The following is a 27,917-nucleotide window of genomic DNA, read 5'->3' as shown; positions in this document are numbered from 1 at the left end:
CCAGAAGGCTTCATTTGGTTTCTCAAGGTCAGTGCAATAGCATTAAAAACAAAAAAAGGAAGCAGCTCTTACCTGTGGCAGAGTGAAGACTCTCCAAGCTCCAGTACCTGGACAGGACACCTCTCATCCCACCACTACCGCACACCACCCCACTGCTGTCCGAATCCGAACCTGGAGAGAGCCCAGAGCTTCCACTGCTGCTGCAGTTTTCTCCACTGTGTGCCCCGCTGGACTCACTGGGGCACTGCTGGGTCCTCATGCAGGCAGGTAGGAGGGAGAGCCGGGGGCTCTGCTGTGCTGGGAGGAAACGGGCTGAGCGCTCTGTAGCTGCTGGCAGGGCAGTGGTACCTGGTAGCGCTGTCTGAGCACTGAGCTGGATTCCTATCCTCCTCTCCGCTCATCTCGATGCATCCTGACATCATAGGGGTCCACTAAGGAGGCTCCGGCTGTGGCAGCTCAGCTGCTCTCAGCTGCAGCTTCCAGCAGATGATTTTTATTAAAGCCGATTTCGAGACATGAAAACAGGCGAGGGTGGGACAGAAATCTTTGCTCTTAATTTAGTGGAATTGTCAGATTAAAAATAAATAAGTGGGAATAGTAGAATTTCATGCATTTTTAAAAAAAGCCCAAGTGAGAGAGACCTTGTGTTGTCTGCTTCCCCTGAGAACTCAGAAAGGACTTAACATATAAACTAATCATGTTTAGAGCTGGCTGTGGCTGCTGCTGCTATTAAAAAACTATTTTTATAAGTCCTCAGAAAAAGAATTCCAAGTGAAATCAAAGCCGGAAAAAACACAAATTGAGATTTAGGGAAGCTGCAGCTGCAAGCTTTGAACGATTCAATACCCACTCCTGAACTGTAGCCCTGGGATGGGCTCTGTTTCAGCATTCGATCTTTGTCAGAGCTCAGCCTCAAGTGCAGAGTAGCCAGTGATGCTGTATCAGTTCAGAGGTCCTCACTGTTGTCCTCACGTGATGCAGCACGTCCCTATAAAGTGAAGCCTGAAAGAATACAGAAGGACCTGCCCTGTGCCTGCAGTAGGTAATTCTGTCTGAAGAAAGCCACATTCTCATGTGGCCATCACAGCCTGCTCCAACAGAGACCCCCATCAATCTGTGCGATATCAGGGAGTACTTTAGGTCATTATGTTTCTTATTAAATACTTAATGAAAAAAATGTCCTTTGCTCGCCATCACTGAGAGCATCCAAACACACCGAGGCAACTTCTGAGTCCTTAACATTCTATCTGTTCCTTACAAGAAGCACATCTGCAGTTACAGGAAAAAAGTACAACATCTCTCCAGTAGCCTGTTAAGAAAAAATTCCTCCAATGGTCTTCTAAATGTAGCTGCTTGGACCAAATACCTTCCTCTAATGACTCCCAGTACAGAAAAGGAAATTTGGTGTCCGCTGCCTGCAATAGAACCACACCTCTCTATTGATTTGATCCTTTCAGGTCCTCGTAGAACTGTCTGCACTAAGGTACAAATTGAGAAAAACACTGCTTGACCATAAGAACAGGGGGGAAGGTAAGTTAAAACCACAGAGCTGAATGCAGCTGACTGCTGGACTTGGAGCACAGTGCATCAAGAAGGGGAAGGGATGTGGCAGCTCTTGAAGAGGCTGCAATTCAGCCCCAGCTGCACTTCTTGCTCCTTCAAATCCATGCTTGGGTCACCTGAAGGAAGAAAACTCAGTGCCTTTATCAGTTTTTGATTGCAGTACTGAACCAGACAGTACTCAGAGGCCCTGCAGCTCTGCGCTCACCCTGCAGATCTCTGCCCCCAGCCTGCTCAGGACACTCCATCTGTTCTTCCACTACCCCTCCCACACTGTGGCCTAAATGCTCTTGGCAAATACCAGAATGTATTTATTCAGTGGCAGCGTGCTGTAATCCTAGCCGAAGGTGCTGCTGCAGCACGCACACTGTGTGTGTGCACTGGAAAGGCTGCAGTGCAATGGGAAGGCAGGGAAAATGCTTCAAAGCCAGACTTTGGAAATCAGTGGAAACCGTGATCTTAGAGTTTAAAATCTGCTGTCACAGAGGTGTTCCGCCTTCACACAGACCTCATGGCTTATTTTTTCTCAGTGCACATTGATGTTCTGTGACACTTGATAGAGACAAGAGGTACTATTAAGTTGCCAAAGCAGCAGCTGTCTCCAGTTACAGCTTAGGGCTGGCACCATGCAGCATGGTCAAGCTAGGGGAGCCAGCCCCAGCCCTGGGCAGCTGAGCTGGGATACCTGCTGGATGCTTCAGTCTCTGGTGGATTCTGCTGTATTTTCCATACCTTTAACCAGCAGAATCACTCAGGATTTGATAGGATCTTCTTTTCTACTCTTCATCCCCACAGAAATTTTTTATGGACCTACTGAGTCTTTTACCCCAATAGCTGATGTACACAGTCCCACCCAACCAGTTACGACAAAACATTCAGGAACTCAGCCATGGCTTGGCCCAGCTTTTAATGCTGGGTGAAAATCTGAGCAAACACACGCTGTCAGAGACTGCACAGAGCTGGGAGTAAACAAGGCCTGATATCCCTGCTGTGATTCACAGGTAGAGTGAAAATACAGTAGGTAATGAGACTACTTCTTATCCACTTGAATTCGACAGGGTTAATCACCTATCCACTTGAATTCCGTGGGTTAATCAGAATGGAACTGGCATTTCTTGCTATAGCTACAGTGATGCACCACTGAAGATTTGCACTTCGCTTTTTTTCTGTGTCCCTTCAAGAACTAAATTGACGAGAATGGGAATAAATAGCTCTGCTATTCTGCTGAGCTACAGGACTGCTAAATATTTATAGGACATAACAAAGTCTTGTTGCTAAAGCTAATATTTTCCCTCTTGAATAGATTCTCCAGTGGCTGTCAAACATCTTCACATTAACTGTTGCCAAGTGTGAGCTTAACAGCCCATCTATAGCTGGGAAAAGGAGATGAAAGTTGGCCACATGATGTTGAGTAAACAAACAGCCTTTGCTTCTGATAAAAACTTTCCATTATACCAATAAGGACAGAAGATAACTCAGAATTATTAAGTGCTCACTGTTTTCCATGCTCTCCACTAAAGCCTCAGATGTTGAGAATTTGGCTTGCTTACTCTCATTGCTCGTGCAAGATTTCTGAGGCACCCCAGTACATTCACCATCAGAACAGATCTGTCAGAACGACCTTGTGCTTTTTTGGCTGGTATAACCAATGTCAGCACAGCCATAGACACCAGGGCATCTCTTGTAGACAGCACAGCAGGAAAGTTAAAGATCTGTGGCTATTTAAATCTGACAAAACATGGGTAAAATTGCTGGGAAGATCCAGCCTGCATCTAAATGATTATTTTAGATAATGTATGTTTAGCACAGTGATATGAGATGAACCAGATCTTGTAACGCACTAGTTATGCGTTTCTCTCTTTATGGGGAGATGACAGACCTCAAAAGTTTAAGGTCATATATATGACCCTACCTAAAAATTCCACGGATTCTCTGCAAAACAGCAGGAGTGAAACATCTGTGAGAAGATAACAAAGTCAGGTAAGAAACCAGAAAATTGTCTAGCTGTAAAGTACAGAGAGAGCAGTGAGAGAATGGACTTCTAGGAAATACACATCCAACTCTCACACAATTGCCCACGTCTGTCAATGGGTCACCTTGTGTCTCTCTCCTGGTGGGTCCCTGTGGAGAAGTTCAGAGATGGCAGCGCCTCTCTGCTCGAGACCTGTGGGCTGGAAGCTTCCAACCTCTGAATGCCCATCCCCTAACCAGGGCCCAGGCTCAGCTACATCCTCACAGATGCATTCACCATCCATCAAACAGCTTCCCAGCAATGCAACACAACTGTAGGCAGTACCTTCAGTTGCAAATAAGAAGGTACTGGACTCAGCAGAGAGATGGGGAATGCAAATGAACAGGTATCATGCTCAGCAGAGAGACATGGAAGAAAAGCATACATAAAAGAAGAAGAAGAAATTGCTGGTCCATTGCTTTAAAACCCAAAGCCCTGTTATCTTATCATTGCTCTCTCCTATAAGTTTTGGGCCCCCTCTGTCAGCTATTTTCTCTTCCTAAGATTTCAGAAGCTGCTCTGAAGCAAGAAAAGTGTTCCTGTGTCCCCAGACTAATATTTCACTGTAGCTCAGCTTATTCAAGCAATGTGGTAAGCCAGGCAATACAACTGCAGGGTTTGAAAGACTTGATATTCATCAGTAGTGCCTGCTGAAGCATATGATAAAGCCAAGTAGGTTCTTCCAAATCATTTAAACACCCCTGACCAAGCAGAGTCAACTTTTTTGCTAACCTTGGAGTCAGGGGGTGCTAACCTCTATACTTCTCTAGAAGAGTGTCGAGACTCAGTCATCTTCACTGAATAGAGATTAGCACCACCTCAGCTGCTCTTTATTTCACAGATGTTAGAGCCATCTACTGGCTTGTTAAAGTTTTCTCAAATGGCTGCTCTGGACAGAAAAGGTGACAGAAGGCAGTATGCAAAACTTGATCAGAGCTCCACAGTATGGCTGAATCCAAGTCTTGGAATATGGTAAGTTTGAGTTTGTATCATTTGTCCCAGTTTGACATATAGGCAGAGAGAACAATGTCTCAACGCTTTAATGCCAGCGTCTGGTCATAGGAAGCTAGTAAGCACAACAGATATGATATCAAAAATCAAGCCCTTCTCCCAGCAGTCATGATATATTCTAGTTGGGAACAGTTGGCCTGGGCTAAAACAGGTGAGTTTGTACCCAGCTGTGCTCTTATCCTCAGGTAAACAGCCAAATGCATGACAAGTTCCATAGCAGTGCGTGCTACCTTTCTGGCTGGGATGTTGTCAAAATAAAACTAGAAAAACTAGAGAGGACTCCATACCCTATACCCAATAGTCACTGCAGCATTCCCTTAAAAAGCTGATCAAGTGAATAAGCAAACCTGGGGAAAGAGTATTTTGCTCGTATTTTCAACATGGAAGTATATAAAACAGCTTTATACTTCATAGCACTTTCATATCCAGTGTCTTTTATGGTTAAAGAATAAGCTGGGATCATTAATGCAAGTAGTTGCAACTTCAGAGTTAAGAACCTCAAACTTAGATTAAATGAACTAGTTAATCATTTCACTTTATCTTTGACGTTATTTACAAGCTTATGAAAAGCAACATTTATCACAACAAAGCTGTGCAAGAATCATGTAAATCATGTACAGCATGTTTTGGTGCATTTACACTAAATTATTGAAGTCACAATGTGAAGCTCACTTGTTTCTTGAGAATACTGTATGAATTGTAGGCGATTCAGGTTTCGTATCTCATGTCTAGATGGCATAGAAACAACTAGAAGACTACCAGTGGATCTATCTACATTTACATTTTCCCTTCTTCCTCCTCATATATGTATGAATTTGGGTGCCTCAGCTTTAGTTCCCGACTGGGACCTGAGGGAGCTATCATTAAATTTCTATCAGCTGTGACTCACAATTTACTTCTATGGCAGTGGCACTTAGGGATTCTAGCTTAAGTCAGAGATGCACTGACATCTTGACAGTGGCAGGTTTCCACCTGGGATTTCCAAGAGCTGAAGCTGAATTCAACCAGGGAGCTGGTCATAAGCGTGGGGGCAATGCCAGATGTATGTGACAGCAAATGATCAAAGCCCTCAGTGCTGAGAGAGCAGAGACTGGGCTCCCGACACCACAATAACAAGCAGTCTGTTTACTTATTTCCAGGTGGAACTTTGTGATTCTGTGCACAAGTCGTACAATACATTGGAAAGCAAAGTAGTCCATTCAGTTTTGACGTAATTAGCACAGTTATGGTCCCTTAATTTAAGCCTAGTAGCATTTAATCAGTGTTACAAAGAGACTTTCTGAGGCAGAAATGGCAGGTTGGCATCCAACTGAACTCAGCTTCTCCTGCCTAGGTTCCTACCTACCAAACAACTCTTCTGCAGTGTTTCTCTTATCCCACCCCACAGTTCTACGACAAAGATTGTGCAGTGTTTGGATCAGCACCGCCCAATGGAGAATTTAAAAACCTAGCAAAAATGCATCTTACTGTTTAACAATCTGTGACTTACATTAAAAACTATCTGTGACTGAAAACGAAGCAGGCAGCAAATCTCACATACAGTTCTTGTGAAAATACAGTATGCTTGTTAAGATGATTTGTTTTAAGTACAGGAAATTCTACCTCTAGAGACTCGTTCAGTTACTTTAGTTCCTAATTAGCAACTCACCATACCTACCGTAAGCACTCTCCAGCAAATATACAGCAGGGAGTCTGTAGAAACCTAATTCAAGAGAGAGATATAGATGACATCATCCCAAGTAAGATGGAATTCTTAGAGACAACAGAAGTGTTTCTGCATCAAGCACACTATCATTGCCATTAGTGACCTTTCCTTTACTATAAAGCTAACCGTTGCCTTTAAGCAGACTTCTACTGAGACATGGATGGAACGTTCAGCAAAATAAGTTAGAGCATTTATGAGTTGCCATACTCACTAAAGCAGGGTTTAATCCTCTAACAATTCACACTGAAGTAAGACTAGTGTACACACCAGGGAAGGTGACGCGCCGTTTCCAGCCCACGCAGTCCAGGCCTGTCGGAGTACTCTGGGAAAATGGATGCAGTTTCAGTGGTAGGATGTCAAGAGCAATGGTAGATGTGATGGATGGACTTCTTCCAGCCTTCAACAAGAGAGGGAAAACAAAACCAATGTATAGTACACACATATACCTTGCTGAACAAAACACAGCATTGGTCACAGAGTTCTTTCCGTTCTCATGCCTGGTCGTGTAAGTAGTCTGTTAGTAGACACGTGGGCGGCTAGAGAAGACAGAAAACAGTGAGAAGGCAAAGAAAGCTGCAAGGTAATAACAGGAGAAGAGGATAGTCAGGTACTGGATTTACAGTTAGCATAGTACCACGCATACCTGTACTCACGGAAAGTTACACTCTTTCCTTTGAAGTACATAGTGTGGGAGAAGGAAGCATACCACAAGAAGTCTCACCTACAGAACTAATTAAGTCTTATTTCCTGTAACTCTGTGGCATAATTTCTGTTCTGGCATTTAAATAAAGCTTTTCCCTTCAAAGATCTGTTAGTAACAGTACCTAGCCATACAGGACACATCTAACACTACATCCTTCCTTTCAGTTATAAATAGGATCCCCTCCGCCTGCTTGGTTAGTTTTTATAAAACTTTGAGAACTTCACGAAACATTGAAAACTCTAAATCATTGATACATTGAATTTATAACTTTATAATTTCTGCTGCTTTGAGAGAGAAACAGCATGGGTAGACAGCATACATACAGACAGCTCAATATATCTACTGCTAAAGTAGGTCAGGCTTAATATAAACAAAAATGAGATTTTTTTTTTTTGTATGTTTGTTTTAAAGAAATCATACAAACCACTGCCATTAAGCCACCCAGACTAACCTACTTTCTCATCAGATATCCAAAAATGAGCAAGACCCCACAACACCGCAGAACATCTGACAATCACAGACCCATAGAACTGGTTGAGATGGAAGGGACCTTTAAAGGCCATCTGGTCCAACCCCCCTGCAAAGGACAGGGACACCTTCAGGTAGGTCAGGGTGCTCACAGCCCGTCAGGACAAGTGATGCAGATTGTAATGAAAGTCACTGAAACTTGCAGTCCTTAATGCATGATGCAGATCTGCTTGTATGAGTATATTCTTTCCTCTATTTTCTCCATCCCGTGCCCGTCACAGCTGGCACACACAGAAAATATCAGTGACCACAGGTGACTGGGAGACCACCTGGAAGGCAGCAGGTCAGTAAGCACTGTCCCCATGGGCACAGCCATCTTGCAGCTCTGCGTGCCTACAGCCCTTTCCTTCTGCTGCAGCGACCCACCTGCTCTCTGCTCAGTTTAATTCTTCCTGGAGTTTCTGTACTGAAACAAATAGGATACCATCAGAGGGGAAGCAAGAACTCTGCTCAAATTAACCTCAGCAGTACCAGTTTGTCCAGAAAAGCACACCAGAGCCTCTGTGGGAACACCTGCCATTCCAGAGACAGCAACATCAACAAAAACAGACAACATACTGAGCTATAGCTCAGTACATATGTATATGTGTGTGTGTGTGTGTATTTATATCCTGCCTCCTAGTTTTAAGCAGAACAATGTTTTCTATCACATATAGTATATCAAAGCCTAGATTATTTATGTTAAACATGATAGAAAGCATTATTGTACTGCACCAGGGCTATTGCAGCAACAAAGGCAGGGTTTATTCTTACTGCCCCCCAGGACATCCGAGCAGCTCTCAGGTACAGGCAGTGTTTCATTTGTGCAGCAGAGGAGGCAGGTTTGTACAGCCCGAAGCCAGGAAGGGAAATGCTTGCAGGGATGTTAGTAAAAGCAGGCAGGGTTTTCCCCACCCTACAGGGGAGGGAAAAGGAGGGACAAGAACTGAGTAAAGATCCTCTCTTCTACATTCTCTGCTTTGGATTAAGACTGTGCTCTTTTGCACAGTCTGGGTGAAGCATTTACCTCTGTTGTGTGCCCGTACCTTGTCAATGGAAGACATCTCAATCATGAGTCCCCTCTCCAAAAGGGGATTCATTGCCCACTTGAAGTGCATCTGAGGTGTCCACAGAGTTCATAGTTATGGTAGTGCACCGCAAAACTTTGTCTCCTTATTTCGGATGGCGTAAAGAATTAGGTTTTCAGGTGCCCTACTCGGGGCAATAAGCTAAAGAGCTCTTTTTCACAGCTTTGCATTTGTCTTTTGAAACAAAAGATAGAGCTTCTGCTGCACTGCACCCCAGTGGTTTCAGTCCCCACTGTGCCTTTTAGGAATCTCTCTAATTTGGCAGTGCAGAAACTGTGCTTTAACGCATGCATATAGCAACCACATCTCTGCTTCTATTGCTGTGTGCTAGAGAAGCATCAGGCTTAAACAGTCAGGTTCCACCATTTTATTATGACAGGAAGAAAAAGGATGGGAGCAGACGGGCAGGCAGCTGGAAGATACCACTAAAGCAACTTGCAAAAATAAATCTCAAAACAGAGTCTGTCACCATTACATTCATCAGTGTTTTGGGGCACTGTCTGTGTTCCAGCCAGAGAATTTATACTGCATTAAAAAAAAAAAGTTTCTCTTGTTCCACCTTAGAGAACACTACCTTCAAAGGTTTGCCACAACCAGCTAAATGTAAATATCTTGAGGTAAAAGATCAGAAGCTGCCAGCTTGTTAGTGGTAGTATTTTGTTATAAGGGACAGCTGGATCAAGCTTTGAGTTTGGCTCTAGGGATTTCCACAGGCTGTTCCCACCTGAGGCAGATCAGCAACTCCTTGTGCCTCAGCAGAACAAATAGAATTGTTTCTGACGGCCATTTCTTATCTAAAAGCTGCTCTCCTGTTCTCCTCCCTCTGACTCCCAATTGCCAGCCTTCAGAATAGCTTTGTATAACCAATGTGCTCATTTGTCTGTACTGATCTCAGTGATATACTATCAGAAATCACCATTCAGGTTAAGAATTCACCTTCTGTTCCTCCCTTTCCTGCTCTGTTCTGTTGTTTCCCCAATATTGCAGCATTACATCACCTTGTACGCTGACCTGAGCCTGACTTGGCACAGTGTGACTTATCATAGCTGAAGCCACGCGTCCCCAGGCAGCCATGTGGCAGGAAACATCAGACTTGCATTTTCAGATCTCCAAAGCTCCTTGTATTTGCCTTGTTTCAATTGCAAAAGCGCAGCAGACAATGAAAAACCTTACAAAGCTTCTTTTGTGGTAGTTTATTTCTTTCTCCTTATTAGAAGGATTTTTGGCATCCTTCTAAAGCTGCACCCAAACACTGTAGCTTGTGACAGCACTCCCACTACATCTGAGGGCATGAATAAGCCGGCACTATTACATGAATAGAGCACTGCACAAAACAGAACACAACAGGAAAAACAAACTGCACAAGGACTACTATGAATAAAAAGTATAGAGCAAGGAATGCATTCATATGGGCAGACTGGAAAAAGCCCTCAAATCTCCACACTTGTTTTGATGAAATTTGGCCTGCTCACGAAGATAAAAAGGATCAATAATACTAAAATCAACAGAGATAGTAAAAAACAAAACCAAACCAATCTAACTACACACTGCTAGGCATCTTCTCCTCTGAAGCTTGCTCTGTTTTTACTCACCTCTGCTACCCAGAGGAGAATAAACCAGAAAAGCCACTCAGCCCCCCAGGCATGTGTTGTTAAGTGAGGGGAGCTCAATGGGAGCAGGGCAGCGCTGCCCATTACACAGCTCATCACCACTGAGAGCTAAGCTTGCACCAGGAAAGAAGGGTGGAAATGCTTAAGGAAGAGGCTGTTTTCTGGCAATATCAAGATGTGTGGTCAGTCAGCAAAGCAGGCAGCTTGCAAGCTGCATAATCTGATGGCTCCAGGGATGCTATTGAGGTAACTGCTTGCTCTTCTCAGAGGCTCTTATGGTCTCTGTGCTGGTGAGCATGCCCTGCAGCATGGGCTGTATTTCCATCACTATCCATGCTTGTTAAGCAATTGTAAGGAATATTTTTAGCTTATTCTACTGGCTTCTGTTCACTAGTGAGCCTAACCAGCCCAGCGATGCATTTTCCGTCAGTGCAGAGCAATCCCTTGGAAGTCTGGGCAAGGCAGAAAAATAACATAATTCCTATTTTTAAGAAATCATAATATGCACTTTTGCCTCAGGAGCATTATTCTTTATCTTCAACACATAGGCATGAAAGCACCCTCACTGAGCAGAGCAGACAAACATTCCAGAATGTACCCGGCACTCACCCAACCCTCAACTGACAACATTTCAACATTTTCTGAAGAACCCTATAAGCACAGAATAGCACAGACTCAGGCCCTTGTCTTGAGGAGAAGACTACCAGCCAATGTCTGGCATTCTTAGAAGCTTTCTCAATATTATCAGCAGGAGCTGCATGAGGTGTCCCTCTGATCACATTTTTTTTTCCCCCAGAAATTCTAAATTTGGCTCCTGGGTACAGAATCCTGGCTCTCCCTAAAGGGAACAGACCTTAGCTCTGGATCCAAGAGTAACAGATGTCATCAGTGTGAGTCATAACAGCCACAAAGTTTGTCATGAGAAATCATAATGCTGACCTAGAAGTGTTCCCCAGTGGGCAGGAGATTACCCATTGCTAAAACTCCAATGACAGTACTCTCTAAGGCACTTCATAGTGGGAACTTGCCCCATGGAGTTGGCCTCCAAGGGAAATCTGATGTTAAGGTCTCTTTTTAAAGTTATACAGCAATACCACAGGGCACTGAAAGAGATTTAAAGTTTCACTTACACTGATTTAAGGCAACTGTGATGTTGTCCCTGCTCTCCCTATCTTGCAGCCCACAGGGCAATCCCGTTGTCCAACGGGGCTCAGGGCAGGAGCTGCTCGCTTGCAGTGACTACAAAACCCATCTCCTCTAGAGATGGGAGAGTTTAGTGCTTAAATAATCAGTCTCCATCCATAGCTGCCATACCCAGAGAGAAGCAGCGAGAACTGGCACCAGACAAAGCAGAAGGACATGAACATGATTAATAGTAGAAAACAGCCAGAGCAGAGAGAGAAAGACAGTGCCAGGGGAGGAGGAGGAGGAGGACGGTGTGTGGGTTCTTACTTTTAACTGGTCCTCTGGGAAGTGTTGCAATTGAGTCCCTCTCTCTGGCTGTGTCTCCTTCTCTAGCTTCCTTTTTTGGTTCCTCTGCATCCAAATATCATCGAAGCTGAAGCACTTATAGAGGGATTTAGGTCTCTTCCTCCTGCTCTCCGGAATCTCCTTGGCTTTTTCATCTGGAGCAAGGAAGGAAAGCCTCCAGGCTTTGTTCTCAAGGGTGGAGAAAGGGCGTGGGGATGTTGGAACCTGGGGGGACCTCCTTTTGCGATGGGGAACCCCTTTTTCATTTGGCCTCTTTTCAGGTGGTGTTGGACATTGCTGTTTAGAGTCCTGTTTTACAAACAGCAGGTGAAAACACACAGTTTGTTCACAGGAAATTCTGTCCGCTTCAAATCAGATTGAACAGAAGGTGGCAACACTCAGTTGTGTAGCCCCACAAGCATTCAGAGGAAAATGTTTCCCCAGAAGTATGGCTGAAACCACCCTCAGCATCCTCCATGGGCTCAGGGTACCCACCCTGAAACAGCAGCTCTGCTGCCCTTTGAGACAGCTGATACACACTCCTTCTGCACAGCACAATGCCCTTTTCACCCTCATTTTAGATGGCATGTTACAATAACATCACTGGGATTTGGGTCACCCTGCATATTATTTAACAAAATAGAGCCTCTGAAAATATCATAACGCCCAGTCCTGTTCATCTGTGCTTTTCCCACTTCAGTTATACAAAGTGAAAAGGTTTCCTTGATGCCTGCAGGTGTGATATATTAATCCCTGTGCTTTCTGATGGTGCTCTTTTACCATCCATCATATCTGCTTGATGTTGGCCTGAGATAAAGGAATTGCACAGTTTCACCTTTCATTCCCATTTGCTTTTATAGCGTGCTTGCACAAAACTACAGCTTTTATACTGGAACTGGTGGGAGATAACAGTATTAAGGAATGAATGGAGTCTCCTTTTCTGCAGAGAAAATGCTGTATCCTGACAACATCCCCAGTTTCTCACAGTTTATTTGAAGAACCCAAACAATGAGGCTTCTAAACCACTGCAGGCACTTCTCTTTTCAATTAGCCAACAATCTCAGATCAATTTTTTATTGCCACTGGCAAGAGATACCATAGTCTAGGAAGGCTTCTTATCTATTAGATGCTAGGCAGAAATGAAAGTGTATCCTGCTGGTTTTCCGTGCCTAGAAAAGCACAAAGACCTTGCACAGACTCCAAGCATCAAACATAACACAATAGTTTGCTCTTGCCTCCTGAGTGAAATCAGGTTGCAAACATGCAGTTAAGGGCCTGCCACGTGGGCAAATGGTAATTCCATAGAGTTCTTTTGCCTCAAAAGTTTCCAGCACAAAATCTTTGTCCTGGTTACAATCTGAACAATGCTAACAGCCATTAGCATGTAATGACAGAGGGGATGTCCTGAGCTCCATCATGCTAGAGCATGCCTTCATGAGAAGGGTTACTTACCAATGTGGTAGGTCTCAGGAGGAAGCTGAGCCATTGCAGTCTGATACAGTGCTATAACACAGATAAAGCCTCAAGGAAGTTCACACCTGCTCCTTCATCTAGCAGTAATGCCTTTACTGATGTGGAACAGAAAGTGATTTCTCTAATTTCACCATTAAACTTAATTTTATGACTTTTTCACTTATCCACATACATAAGAAAGATCATCAGGATGCAGTTTTACTTCTTTTCACAGTGTCATGAAAATGGAAACAAGCAAAAGCCCTATATACTCAGATGAGATGATGTGTCCTGAAAGCTGGGACATTTGCTTTAATTCAAGATGCCAGCTACATTTATCCAGTCTGAGATGCCTTTCTGCAGCCTCCAGACGTATCAGTAAAATCAAACTGGTTTTATATGACTTAGGCACCATTTACATTTTTCTCAGTTTTAATTATTTCATCTAGCAATCAGTTTAACTGATTACTGATTTGCTCCTAATGGTCACATCCTAGAATCATAGAATGGTTTGGGTTAGAAGGAACCTTTAAGATCACATAGTTGGACTTGCCTTTTGAAATCTTTATACACGCCTCATCTTTCTACTCTTTTCTAGATGTTCTTTTTGGTTATGACTTACAAATCAATTATTTATTCATCTTCTGACAGGCCTCGTCTTTTGGCAATGTTTTATGAGTACTTTCCATAGGCTGAGTACCTTGCATTTCCCTAGGCTGCTGTAATATGCAGGTGTCTTGTTCAGAAGGTATTAAGTTTGTAAGTTAAGTTGATGCCCATGAAAACAAAAGATTTTCAAGCAAATTCTCTTCCCCTTCTGCCCACAGCAATCCCAGAACTACAGCCCTCACTGCCCTTACTGCTACCCACATGCCTCTTTGGATTCCAGAGAACAACAAAAAACACCACAATCAAAAACTTTTCACTGGAAATATGTAAGGAGAAATTGAGGGAATTGTGTTTATTCAAGGTGAAAAAATGGCACTAACGACAATATGAGAATAGTCTAAAAGAAATCTGTAGTTGCATGGATGATGAATCTGAACTCTTTTATGATGCCAGTGTAGCCAGAAGTAACCAGGAACTGTTGGAAAGTCCTGGTTGGGCATTAGGAAAAGAATTTCTTCAGGAACACGTTTCCCAGAGAGATGGTGAAATCTCAAGCACAGCAGGTTTTCAAGACTTGGTTAAACAACCTACTGCTTTGTCTGCCCTGTGTTGCCACTGGTCCTATCAGAAGTACATGGAATGAAGTGACCTCCCACAGTCTGTTCCAATCAATTAATCCTCTTTGTTCTTCCTTTTCTTTTTTTTTTTTAAAGGTAATATACCAACAGAGGTAAGCATAGGCTATGATCATTTTGAAGGGTATCTTAAATTTCTAGTACAACCTGGGATGTGACAAACAAAAGGCAGCATCAACTGTAAAAGCTGTGCAAGAGCACATGTGAGCTGCGCACAACCAGCCCTTAGCTGCAGAATTGATCGAGCAGCTCCAGGTTCATGAAAAAGCATCTGGTTGGGGAGAGGCAACCGACAGAGAATCTCAAATGACAGTTTTGAAAATTTGCTCAACAAAATACTGCTGCCAACTTGATCGTGTCAAAAGTCATCAGCAGCAATACTAGAAAAGCCAGGTCCTGGGATCTCACCTCAAGCTCAGTCACTCTGGTGGTTTGTGTTTAGCCACTGAAAGAGATTCCTAAGCTCATGGTGCCTTATGATTTGGGAAATTGTCTCTGGGATTAAAAGCCTCCAGAAGTAGGAAGTCTCTGCTTTTAAAGGGCTCAACCAGTTGAGAGATCCCTACTAAAGATATACTCTTTTCATTGAGATCTGAGCTATCAAGGGGAAATTAATTTGTGACCAGGATTAGAATATAATGCAGTATCACAAGGAGAGCCAGAGAGAGTCCATGTTTTTTTCCCATTTGCTGCAAAAAAGGCAGAACACAATGCCTAGTGGCACCTCAAGGATAGTTATGGTGACTTCAGAAGGTGATACTTTGATACTGGTGATACTTTGAAAAACAGCTGCTCACTGTCTAAAGAAATGGAGGTTTTTCTTCTTAAGAAGTAACTGCAAGAATTGATTTCTGTATTGTTTTTCACTTTGAGAACCTTATTTAGTATATAACACTTACAATGCTTGATTCCTCCTTTCCTTTCCACCAATAGCATGGGGTCACAGGCTGGCTTCTATGTAGCTTGTCAGAGGTGTACTCTGCATTAGCAACGCTGTGATGAATCTATTCATTTAGATTTCTGTGGTAAACCCTCCCTTAAATAAAACATCAGTCCCTATAGTCTTTAACAGACTAAGTAAGGCCACCTACCTTAGACAAAGAGGAATATTTATGCACCAATCTAATCACTGTGTTCACTTAGCCATTAAAGAATTTCACTGGAATTCACAAACCACATTGAAACGAAAGATTCTGCAAACCAAAGCACCACCTCATCATTTGTAGACAACTCACCTCATCTCTGAGCACGTCACTAATGGAAGAAGCCGTGTTTAAGCTGATCTGGGATTGACTGCTTATCCCACTGTCATCCCTCTGGTAGTCGTTGTCCAACGAGTGTACAGAAAGCAAGAGACTACCTCTGGGTTTCAGTGTCTTTGGTCTCTCAGGAGCCTCCAAACCACAGTCAACTGCAGAGCTGTTCCCAAGAGAGATCATTGACGTGGCACATATTCTTCCAGGATAACGGAAGCTCTTGCGTTGGGAAGTAGATCTTGGACTCTGTGGTTTGGGACTCATGGGCCTGCAAGGCATATCTTTACCTTCTGAATTTGACAGCTGAGGACATGATGGACTTGACTGATTAAATGGTAACTGCACATCAGAGGGGCTAAAGGGAGATTTCATCCAGCATTCCTCTAGAGAAGCATTAAAACTGTTGCCCAGAGCTTCTTGTGTTTCATCACAGTCTGAACTCTGTGAGTATCTGATGCCCAAGTCATGGGACTGTAATCGTTTTCTCCACATACCTGTAGGTGAAGAGACATTAACAGGCTCCACAGAGGTGTCAAAATAGTTGGTATCTAGTGAAGAACCATTCGCTGTTTCTGTTTTCAAGAATGCATGTCCATCAGAACCATCCTGTTGCTCAGCTGACGCTGTTCTCATCAGATGGCCTCTGGTTGTGTTGATGCTCTCCTGCGTTGGTGACAAATTTGCCAAGATAGGTCTTTTTAGTCCATCTGTCTCCTTGCTCTTTAGAAAAGCTTTCCAGGCGCTCTGGCGAAGTTTGGCTTTGTCCTTTTCATTTTTCAGTGATATTTTTGAACTTTGCTCAGTGTTTTCTTTGTCTGGAGATTTGGATTCAAATAAACTTGAGAGGGATTTATGTGCCAAGGCCAACCTTGTTCTGAACTTCTTGCCCTCAGGATTTTTGTTTCTTTTATATTCATTTTCAGGAAAGGACTTTCTAATCCTGGTGTATTCCACAGGTTCACTGTCATTGCTTTCAGATGAACCTGGAATGAGTCCATCTGCATATTTGTCAGCAGGCAGTATGGGAGAAGTTGAATTTGTGTCTGTATCTTCCATCAGTATTCGACCAGAGCCAGAAGCCTTCCTCAGGCTCATTCTACTGAATAATCCTGCAGGCCTCTCATAAAATAAATCATCATCGTCTGAGTACTCAGAGGCATAGCTTTCCTTCCTGTGGAAAGTAGAACCAGACGAACAACTTTTGAAGGACTGTAAACTTTCAGTGTCTTCATCTTCTTTCCCACCTTCCAGTTCTTCTGTCTTAGCCCCGCTGCCAAGGACACTGCTGCTTCCCTGATTGTCAGCTGTGACAGGCTTAGTTTTCCTGAAAGATGTCATTTTTGAGAAAATGAAAAACCTGGAAGCTTTCCCACTATTCCCATTCTTTGTTGGCTTTTGCACAGCTTTATAGAGGCTGCTGTTACTTCCCAGGACGTGGAGTGAATTCTCATCCATTTCCTCACTGTTAGCACTGCAGGTGCTTATGTTATCCAGGCCCATACAACAAGCACTGCGGGCCTCCCTTTTCACAGAATAGTTGAAGACATCAGACACGTCTAGATTCCATGCACTGTCTTTTCTAGAGCTAGCTGTGTTTTCTGCAGGAGAGGCCTCCATTGCTTCCCTAGGAGGAGGTTCTTCACAAATACCTCTTGGTTCATTTGAACGACTGCAGCCTTCATCTCCTACCACTTGTTCAGAGGTGCTGCTGGGCTCCTGAAGATCCTCATAAGAACCATCTCCCTCATTCAGGTTGCTTACACTGCATGTTTCCAGCACTACCACTCTAGTTACATATCCATCTTCCTCTCTGCCTTGATGTGCTTGGAATTCCTCTTCTTTAGTCACCTGGTCATCCTTAGTTTCAGCCCATGGCTTTCTGAACTGTTCTGTCTCTAATTCCAAATCAGTCTTTGCTCTGTGTGGCTCTGTCTCAAAGATCATAACACTGCTTCTGCTGTCAGATTTTAGCAGTACTTCCTCACATTTATCTGCAGGATTTTCTGCAATAAGCACGTCATTGCTCAACGGAGCACTGACACTGCTGAATTCTACCTTTCCACTCATTACTGTGGAATTACTAGAGGTGAGTGCAAAGGAGGAAACTACTTTCTTGCTCTGCTCTTGTGAAATGTCTGTTTTTCCTTCAGCTGTATCTCCATCGTGGAGTGGTTCTGCATTACCAGTAGAGGTAGCCAAAACTGATTCCTCACAGCCACAGTACTCACTCAGAACTCTCTCTGGCTCAAGATGAGCTTTGCTGGCAATATGAAGATCCACCAAATCCTTTCTCACTACATTTCTCAATGTTCCAGTTACCGTTTCAGTGCAAGGGTCATCATTCAGTGTCTTGGACTGTAATCCTTTCTGTTCTACAGATATTATAATCAGGGCAGACTTTAACTCAGACTGATTCATCAGGTGACTTCTCTGGTTCACACTATCTAATGTGGGAGTCATTTCCACAGCAAAGACACTGTCTCCATCTTTTCCTGGATGAGTAGGATATTCATTTTCTACTGGTTCAGAGGGACTCCTTAAGGCACCAGTCTGGCAACTTGTATTTTGCTGTGTTGTATCTGTGTGCTCTATCTCAGTGTTACTGACACCTGGTTGCAATGTGGTTTCCAGGACTTTCCAGCCAAAGTCAAGGTTAGAAGGATCATCTGCGTTTCTTTCACCTATCACGACCTTGATACGTGACAGTTCTGATTCCAGAACATTTTCCTTTGAACATTTCTGCTGTCTTCTACCAGTACCAACACAGCTTACAGCCCAATTACAATCTCCATTTTCCACAACAGCAGGAAAACCCACATGACAAGTTGCTATGTTCTCAGTGTCATCAATGCCAAATTCAACATTAATTTCAGAAGGGAATCTGTCTGCTTTCAGATCTCTTTCAACTTTATACTGATTATTTTTTGAAAGTTCTTGAGCATTTATAATCACTGGTTCACAGCCTAGGGTAGATGAAGTCTCCTTTTGTTTCCGATTACATTCACATTCATTGGTCTGGGTGGATGAGGATCTACCCATACATGTGTCTGCTTCTTCTGGACTAAGGCCACTACCCTCCTGTTCAGGGTGCAAATAAAGATCAGGGCACTGGAAGGTGCCTGATGGTTGAGAAAGCTCATTTGAGTCTATGTTAGTTTCAAGAAGGAATCTTTCAATGCCAAATTTGCCCTCTACTCTGACTGCCTTTTCAGAGCTGACAGGTACCCTTCCTAAGTTTTTCCAAGTGTATTCAAAATCAAGTCCTTGAAGATGTACTCTGGAACAAGACCATCTAAATTTATCTTTTGGATGAATATAGTTCACCAAATACTCTGCCTCGCTTTGAGTACTGATATTTTCAGGTACACTGTGCCATGTTTTACGTCCTATAATCTCTGAACTTGTATCTTCACAAGTTGAAGGTTTTGATTTGAAGTGGTGCTGGTAAAAAACCGAATGTGACGACAACATGGCCTCTGTACTGCCATGTCTTACCCTTTCACTTGTAGTTTCCTCATTGCCAGCGGAGCTCGTCCTGTTGCAATTTACACTAGACATGGACTCTAGTTCACATTTATAGTTGGATGTCTCAGTGGAACTTTTATGGTAAGGTCCATTTGTTTCAAAATGGAGATTAGGCAAACTACAGCTTGATGCTACATCTGACCGGAAGGAAAGTTGCTGTACCTCAGGTAAAATCAAACAACTTTCTGAGTTAGCTCTGAAAAAAGCAATGCTTAATACTGCAGGACAATCCTTCTGTCTTGTAACAGCATCTTCGGTAGATACTGAATTGGTACAGGACTGTGTTTTACTGATGTCAAACTCTGTTTTATTTTGGAACCCTACTATGAACTTTCTATCTGTCTCTGATATAATGCTCTCTTCACTCACTTGGTTCCCTGTGTTGGAAGTACTGCTGGTTAATGCTAGATCGTCAACACCCGCTTTGCATTCTGACTTTGTAGTGTGAGTGCAAAAGTCATTCTTGCTTGGTGCTACTTCTATTTTGGAAGACAAGTCTAACTGCACCTGCTGACTGAATTCTGCTTGTCTTGAGCACTTAAGTTCACACAGGGCTGTAGGAACACTACAGGACAGATTTGTTTTTTCTGTAAAAAGGCAGTTTGAATCCAAGCAAGTCTCTCCTGTTACATCACTGGCAACAGATTCCGTCTCTGATGCACTCTCATAAAGCTCAGTTTTTACATCTGACAAAGATCCACTCTGATGTGACAGGGTCTCAAAATAGTCTTCATCGGTGTCTTGGCTGGATCCACGTATCTCCAGCTCTATTGTACTTGGACCAGAAGAACTCAGATCATCTTCAAACTCTCCTTCACTGACGTAGTTGTCAGCTGGCTCTGGGCTCTATGAATAAACAACAAAGAATTATTTATCAGTGATTTATAGAAAGGAGACAGAAAAAAAACAATAAATAAAAAGACTTCAGGATCATAAATGAGCAAAATGTCAAGTATAACTTCCAAAGGTATCAGCGTGTATTAAATCCACTGTTTTCTTTTCTTAAAGTTTCTTAATTCAAAAAAGTCAAATGGAAACCATCCCTTGCAAGTAGATCTAAAAATCCATCTTCATATCTGAGGAGGCAGTTTCTGCCATAAACCAGCACAGTTGTTACTGTCCAGATGACACAAATGTACATACACATACACATCCAAGTGCAAAGCTGTTGTAATGGATACCACCCATACCAAAGCCTGAACCAAAGGTGAAAGAAATACTTGATTTCATTTATTAGAAGGATTAAGCATTACATGCTTAAGTTATCAGCGCACATACAAATCATTTACTGAGAACAAAAAGATGAAAGCCACGCTGTCAACTTTAGGAAATGTCTTTGTCCCATCCCGAGGGAGTGTTGATCTTCTGTTCTTTAACCATCAGAAAGAAGCCTACATATTGCTTAAGTTTAAAGTAGACAATGAAATCATAAAATTTCCTCAGGTAAAAATAGCACTTGCTGTCTGTCAGCTTTAGGCACAGCTCTTGTGGAAGTTCAACAGGAGGACACACTAAGATATTTAGCTGACTCCAGCCACAGTTCAGTGATATGCAGATTGAGAAGTTACATTGTCAGTAGCATTTGAACCCTAATGCTGGAGGCCTCTTTCACCAGCTTGTGATTACAGTCATCACTAGAATGGTCAGCACGTTTCAAAATCCAAAAATAGATGAAATAATGAGCAGTGGAAGATATTTAAAAAAAAAAAACAAACAACAACACAGAAAGGAAGAAAACAAAACAACCCATCAAGAACAAAACACAAATGAGCAGCAGCCATAAATTAGAACACGAGGTCCCTTGGCTTCGGTTGCATGTCACCTCCATCAAGATGCTTCATCCCAGAGAACTGAGTCCTCACACTTACAGGAAGTCAAATTACAAATCATATCAGAGGATATATCACAGAACTTATGATTTTAGACTCCAAAATGGAGAGGGTAAATTGGAAAAGGGAAAGCACTAGGAAAACAGGGTTACCTCCAAAGGGAGTTGTGATAAGCTGAGGAAACAGAATAGATTTGAAACAGATAAAAAGCTGGAATGAGAAGGGAGGTCTCTGACAGCTCCGAGAGCCTTTCATGAGAGTGCGTTTATCCTTTTTCTCTCATGCAGTTTTGAACACTCAAGGCATCTCTGTCAAGACTCAATGAAAAGACTGGTATTTTCTCTTGACAAAGAAAGAAAAATATGAACTGAATGGAGGAGGGAGAGGAGGATTCAGTGGCTCACAGATCACACAGATTAACTTGACCAAAGTGCAGTATAACTGCAGCCTGGGTCACGTCATCAGTAGAGCAATGTGTCCTTTACTGCACGCTATCAGCAATACATACAACTGAGGCCCTTCGAGAATGGCAAATGCCACTGCCATCAGGCAACCAGCATCAAGGCAGCAAAGAGCAGCATTTCCCCTAACGAGTGAGCAGCACAAACTGTGAGCAGTTGGCTCACCCAGCAGTGAGTACCGCAGCAGCTGTTCCATGGTGACAGCACTGCCTCTCCAGCAGCGTTCTGTGCACAGATTTACAGATGGCGAGGAACTAAGGTAAAAACTGTTCAGGCAAGTAGGAACAAAGTAATGAAGATGTCCAACTGTCCCCAAGGATAATTATGAATTAAATTATAAAAAAATAAGGCAGAGATCTCTTGCAGTCCACCTATCATTCCAAACTGAGCTATGCTGGGATATTCAGACTGCGACCACCTCACCACCAAATTCATTACTTGTTTTTTTTTTGGTGGGTATTTTGAAAATTTATGCAATCAAAAGGGAGGCCTCCCAACCTCATGGGAGAGGAGAAATCTAGTTCTAGCTATGAAGGACAGCAGTTAATAACGTCAGCCATCATCCCTGGGACAGGCCCAGCCCTGAACATGGGCCATCCTGACTTTTGTCTATTGTCTCTCACTTCTCAGTGCCTCTTGTAGGACAGACCTTTGCTCCAACCAGCTGTCATACAGTTTGTTTTTCCCCTGACTGGCAACTTGTGTGCACTGATAGGATTTGTGGAATGGAGACAGCTCCTCTGATGTAGCCCTGTCCTCTCCTTACAATCATGAGATATGAGTAGACATGTGGTAGTAATTCTCAGCTAAGATGCTGATCAGCATTAATTCGCATGAAGTTACAATTAGAAAGCCAGAAGCTTCAAAATATCCACCAAGTATCCACACAAAGTCTGCTATGTGTAAGGATGGCGTTGATTCCCTGGATGGCTGTGCAGGTACACAATAAGAATATCTCAGATTGCTACTGTTCACCTTCAAACAGTATGTACTACTTGAGCCAGGCGAGGGAAATGGTCTTGAAACTGAAAAAAAAGGGGCTGTTCACCAGGTTTGACAAGTCAAAAGCAGAGCTACAGAAGTGATCTAAAGGTCTGCACCTCCAATGTACATGTTGAATCCTGAAAGTAAAATATATTTCCCCTGGAACACCAATCACAGTCTTGGCAGCACTCTCCATCAAAGCCAGATCAGAATTGCTAATTGAGTTTTGAGTTGCAGCAGGTCTTTTAATTGCATTTATTCTCCCTGAAACTTTGTTCTGATTTGAGCATGCTGATCTACAGGAAGTGACTTTTATGTAACAGCACTTTTGAAACAGAAGGTTTTGCCACTTTACAATGACAAACCAAAGCAAACTGAGGGCTGGCGATGCTGCCATGTGACATTTGCTCCCAGTGGAGCAGTAGGAAGTGATTTATTTGGTGGGGAAGTCTTGTATCATTGTTTATTGAGACCAGATTCTGTATTTGTATTATTTGCATCTTTTGCTGCAGGATGTTTCATTCATAAGCCATTACATTTTTATATACGGACCACATATATATAGAGTCAATACAACAATGTATCTCACTCTTTTGCAAGAGATAGGTGACCTTGCTACTGTTCTCAAACAGTTGCTTTTTGCTGAAACAGAAGATCTCAAAGCCAGTCCTGTTGATTTGTGAGAACTTGAACTACGCTAGCAACTACTGACAGGAGGAAACAACACAGAGATGTCCTCTGTGTGAGTGTCTTGCTCTAGCTGTACTTAGTGCCTTCACCAGAAATCCTCCCAATGGTTAAGCAATTCCAAAATTAGCAGCAATGTGCAAGGAATTGCACAAGGCTGTGGCAGCTACTCGAGGTGGTAGTGCCAATGAAGGCAAGAGAGAGAAGGGGTTGCAACCAAAGATGAAAAGAAACGCGCAGAATCAGTGAAGTATCTGAGTACTCCGAGAGCAGCTGAGAAAAACACAGTGCACGCTGCCCTCTCATCAGCTCGAGTGGCAGCGTGGCATTTCTGCTCAGTGCATGCTCCTACATTACAGCCCAGGCTCCCAGAGGTAAACCTGCCCAATGCAATGCTGTCTCCCTGACACTTGGATGGTGCAGGACTTCGTCAGCAGAACACTGCCACAAGCAGATGGCCTGCTGCACTTCACACGGCTTCTCTGATTTCTTCCAGCAAGCCAATCCAACATGAAAATATTGCTCTAGCTCAAAGCCAAAGCCATTACCTCCCTCTTTTGACATTAACACTTCTACGCATACAGCTTAGCAGGAAATCTGGCCGAGATCAAACATGCTGGCCAACCCGTGGCATCTTCGTAGGCTGGGTGCCATCTAGAGGCTGCCTGATCAGACTCAGCATGCACAGAGAAATTCATGCTCCCTTCAGTAAACGCAACCTGCATTCCAGTCTCTCACTGCGCTGCAGGTCACAGAGCTCAACAAGGAATTAGCTCTAGCTTCAGCCACAGCAGGACTGCCCAGCAGACGAGGAGATGAGGCACTGAAGAGGGCTAAAGATCGCTGTGTTAAGTAGAAGAGAAATACGCAAGAAGTGCTGTTTGCAGCAGCAGTGCATTTTTATCAGTGTAGCAACATCAGACGCCAGTATTGTGACAATATTTGTAGATTTGTTCTCACAGCTACATTCAAAACTGACAGCTCATTTGCAGGAAAGCAAATCCTGGATTTCAGCAGAAGCACAAACAGCATTGGCTCACTCTCAAGATGTAAAATATTAAACCGTATCAATTATTAATACTGTAACAGTTCTAAAATATTAAAATGTAATTTCTTCATTAAAAAAAAAAAAATACAATATACAATGGTGAATAAAATCTGGAACCCGAGTAGCAAAAAATAAAGACTCAAGCAGCTTCACTGTACTTTGAAACTCTGCTTTTGTTGCATTGCTATACTCCCTCTGCTGGCTGATTTGAAAGGGAGTGCATTGCTTTGCTGTATTAACATTGACACACGGAAGGCCTACGTTGCTAGATTTTATTTCCTTTTCATGAAAATAGGAATATTTTTTGCTTGCTTTACAAGTTAATATTCTACCACCCTCCCTGCATTTCAAACAGATAAAAGCTTGGAAGTACTTCAGAAGAAAAAGGTATACCTCAGAAGTTGCTATGATCACGTTGTATCACAACGATACATGATCACAGTATATAGTGAGAAGAGGTGTGTAGTTCCCAGGAAACAGGAAACTAAGCCTCACTGAAAACAATTTCTGCCAACACAGAAATGCAATGTACTTGGCCACGGGGAAGCTCCTGCTTCACAGTTACAGAAGCAAATGTACATCTGCTTTTCTATAATTTTATTATTCTTCATTCTCTAAGGTAGATGCACTTACGAGAGGCTTGAGCTCTCTGGCAGAAACAACAGTCAGCTCTGTACAGACCAAAAATCCTGCACAAGGACTCTGTGAATCCTTCTGGAAAGACAGAGCACTCACTGAACTCTTGAGCTATTCTGATAGATAGCTAGAAGTACTGACAGCCTTCTACCAACAGAAAGTGATATTGGTCCTGCTCAATGAACAGAACACGGTTACTTTTACGTCAAGAGTATCTAAAGACACAAATAAGTAATTTGCTGAGTGGGAACCTGTAAGATTCTTGCTAGAATTGGAAAGCTCTGGTGCAGCAGAGCATGCCATGTATCATGTATTTCTTAACTTCTGTCTTTCCATTTTTTGTAGGTACACTTTGGCACAAACATATTTACTTTGTTTAAATCTACTGAGAAATTATACCAGGAATGCTGAATTTGAGGAGCAGGAAGGCAGTAAATACTCCACAGACAGGACAATTTCATCTGAAGAAGAAAGCTGCTGAATAAAACACTTTGTTAAAGATAAGGTATAGTCCAAGAAGTTTCCTTTGTGCAACCATAGCCACAAGACATGAGCTGATGCTCCCCCAGAGCCCAGCTATTCAGTGTCCAGGCAGTGAAGTTGGAGGTCAGGTGAAAAGGGTTGAGATACACGGTTTATTTGTTCCATACATCAATCCAGTCACTCACTCAGTTTTGAGAACCGTAGGTTTTTTTTGTTTAATCAAGAAGATCAGTCTGCAGATACTTTAACGCAGACTTAATTAAAAGAGCACTTTGATGGAAAGGGTCTCGGTGAAGACTGGGAGACACAAGGCTGTGTCTGACAGTGCATTTCTTGATCTCCTCACGTGTCTTGGCCTCCTTGCGATGGAAGCACCATCACAGATTGCCCATTACGCTCAGCCACCACATCTCCTTCTCCTTTAAGCTGTTTGTTTTTGAACTATTATCTCTGTGGTCATGCCAGTCGCAATATAATAACCCCAAACACTCTTTTGCTGACACATTTTGCTGCTGGGTTCCTGGATGCTATGAAGCCTATGACCTAATTATGCTATGTGCTTGATAAACACAGTGAGAGCCTTTGCCCCAAAGTGTTTACAATGTAAGATAAAGGGAGGGGAATAGGGAGAGGGAGGAAGTAATCCCTTCATTTTACATATTCATAAATGACTCTCTCAAGACATACAAGGGCATCTGCAGCTGAGCCCATCTCAGCTCATTATTTTTGTCTCTTCATTTCTCAGTTGAATCTAATATCTCTCCGAGAGCTGAGGCCTCCTCACACAGATTACTATGTAAACAGAGGAAAAAACTTCAAGGGCAGCAAGGAAAGAGACGATAACTAAAAGGTATGTATGTATGTATGTCAGCCAGGGATCCACAGGGGTGACAAAAAAGAAATGCACTTAATACATTTTCAGGTTGTTTCTTAACTGCATTTGAAGAAAGAATGGGCCCAAAAAAGCAGGTAAGAGATGGGCATCGATGGGAATAAAGCATATAGAATGAAAGAGAATACTACACTTTTTCTCCACGTTTGTCATTTTGTATCAGCTGGGATGAGTTCAATGAGACTCAGAGGGATGCTGTATAACCTGCACCCTGTCACGAGATGTCAGTAATAGAAGCATTATTCTTTCATATGTCTCAGTCTGACTTACCATCACTAATTGCATGTTCTTGATAGCTTTATGTAATAGCTTGCTAATAAGGTCAGCCTGCCTTTTGACAGTCAGATGAGGTTTTTCCTTCCTTTTCTTGTCACTGCCCTTCACCTTCAGGCTAACTCCTGGACCACATCACTCCATATGCATAAAACTCCTGAGGACTTCTCCTCATCAGCAGCCCCTGATGACCTTTAGTAGCTGACACTTACATGTTTGCCCTGAAGAGTATAATCTGTCTTCTGGACTCTTGCTAATACTGCATGCACAGAAATTGAGTTTACAGGCTTTGCAGCCAGAGACAGCTCTTAGAAACAGACTGCATCAGATCTGGGTGTCAGCAGTCCATGGGAAGGATGAGTTTCTGACGTAAGACTAAAGTTCTCTTCCTCCCGAGTTCAGGAAGGATTCAAATCCAGCACAACTTTGCATCCTCACACTTTATTTGAGCTCAGCCTACTGTGAGATCTTCCAGGGCAAACAGTGTGCTTGCTCCCTTCTTCCTCCCTACACAGCGGCTGAGAAAAATCTCCTCAAGTTCTCACAGGCAGAACAGATCAAGTAGTGTGCCGGTTTGCACAGGGTAACAACCTTCAACAAAAACTTAGTTGCAAGGCTGTTGCAAGACACAGACTCAGCTGCATGAAGTTGTTCCACTTGAAAAAAAGTTCTGCTCACTGTTTTCATTGCTCCTCCCACATGACGGGAAGAAGAAGGGCTATTTACAGGTATTGTAAACTCCATCACTGGCGGCAAGAGAACTGCATCAGCTCCAGGCCTGCAGCTGAAACGCAATCAGGCAGCACTGCTGCTACTCAGGCTCAAACTCTTTCTGCGTCTACATGGCACACTGTGAGGATCAAAGCAAGCCTTTGCTACTGAATGCTTGCCAGGGCTTCAGATCTGGAGTGAAGATAAGGGGTACTACACACTGTGACCTGTGGGCACAAGGCCTTTAGCTCCTGGGCTCAGGAAAGATTCCATTGTCTTTTTTGGAATAGTTGCTCAGTATGCACCATAATGCTTTGCTTCTGCTCTGACTTTGAGTATTTAATTTCATCTGTGTAAAACAATGGTAACACCTCCCTACCTCAGAGCTATGCCATAAACACAAGTTTAAGTGACTGGGCAGAGGAGAATGAAATCCTGACTCCTGAAGTCATGACTCCTGACTCATGAGAGGAATTGAGGCCCTGCCCTATACTTCAAGACCCACAAGGGATGTGTGATTCTGCATGACCAAAAAGCTTTTCTCACAAAATCCTGTGGGATTCTGCCTATCCTTAGGAACTTTTTATCCCATCCATGAATTCATTTGATGATGTCACACGATTTGACTTAAGTCATTTATACACACTCACTATGTCAGTGAATCAGTGTAACTACCCGCCGAGCTTTTCCCATGAGATTCCTGCCTCATTCATTTCAGTGGCTCCGAGGGATTTTCTGACATTCCCAACTGCACACATGGCTAAAACAACA

The 27,917-nt window shown here is 43.0% G+C and overlaps 1 protein-coding gene across 1 annotated transcript in view; it reads right to left on the bottom strand.

Moving 5' to 3' along the window:
• Window positions 1-5,009: 5,009 nt before the first annotated feature.
• Window positions 5,010-27,917, bottom strand: part of LOC104909282 — a 106,497-nt gene continuing 83,589 nt past the window's right edge. The window contains exons 2-5 of the mRNA XM_031555093.1: window positions 15,597-19,988; window positions 11,648-11,974; window positions 6,555-6,684; window positions 5,010-6,284 (exon numbers count right to left, since the gene is read on the bottom strand). Coding sequence (XP_031410953.1) covers window positions 6,208-6,284; window positions 6,555-6,684; window positions 11,648-11,974; window positions 15,597-19,988 — 4,926 coding nt within the window. The 3' untranslated portion in view covers window positions 5,010-6,207. The remainder of the gene's footprint in view (window positions 6,285-6,554; window positions 6,685-11,647; window positions 11,975-15,596; window positions 19,989-27,917) is intronic.

Source organism: Meleagris gallopavo, chromosome 11, assembly GCF_000146605.3.
Source record: "Meleagris gallopavo isolate NT-WF06-2002-E0010 breed Aviagen turkey brand Nicholas breeding stock chromosome 11, Turkey_5.1, whole genome shotgun sequence".
NCBI lineage: Eukaryota > Metazoa > Chordata > Aves > Galliformes > Phasianidae > Meleagris > Meleagris gallopavo.
Note: the sequence above shows the minus strand (reverse complement) of the source record. Positions and strands in the feature narration are given on the sequence as shown.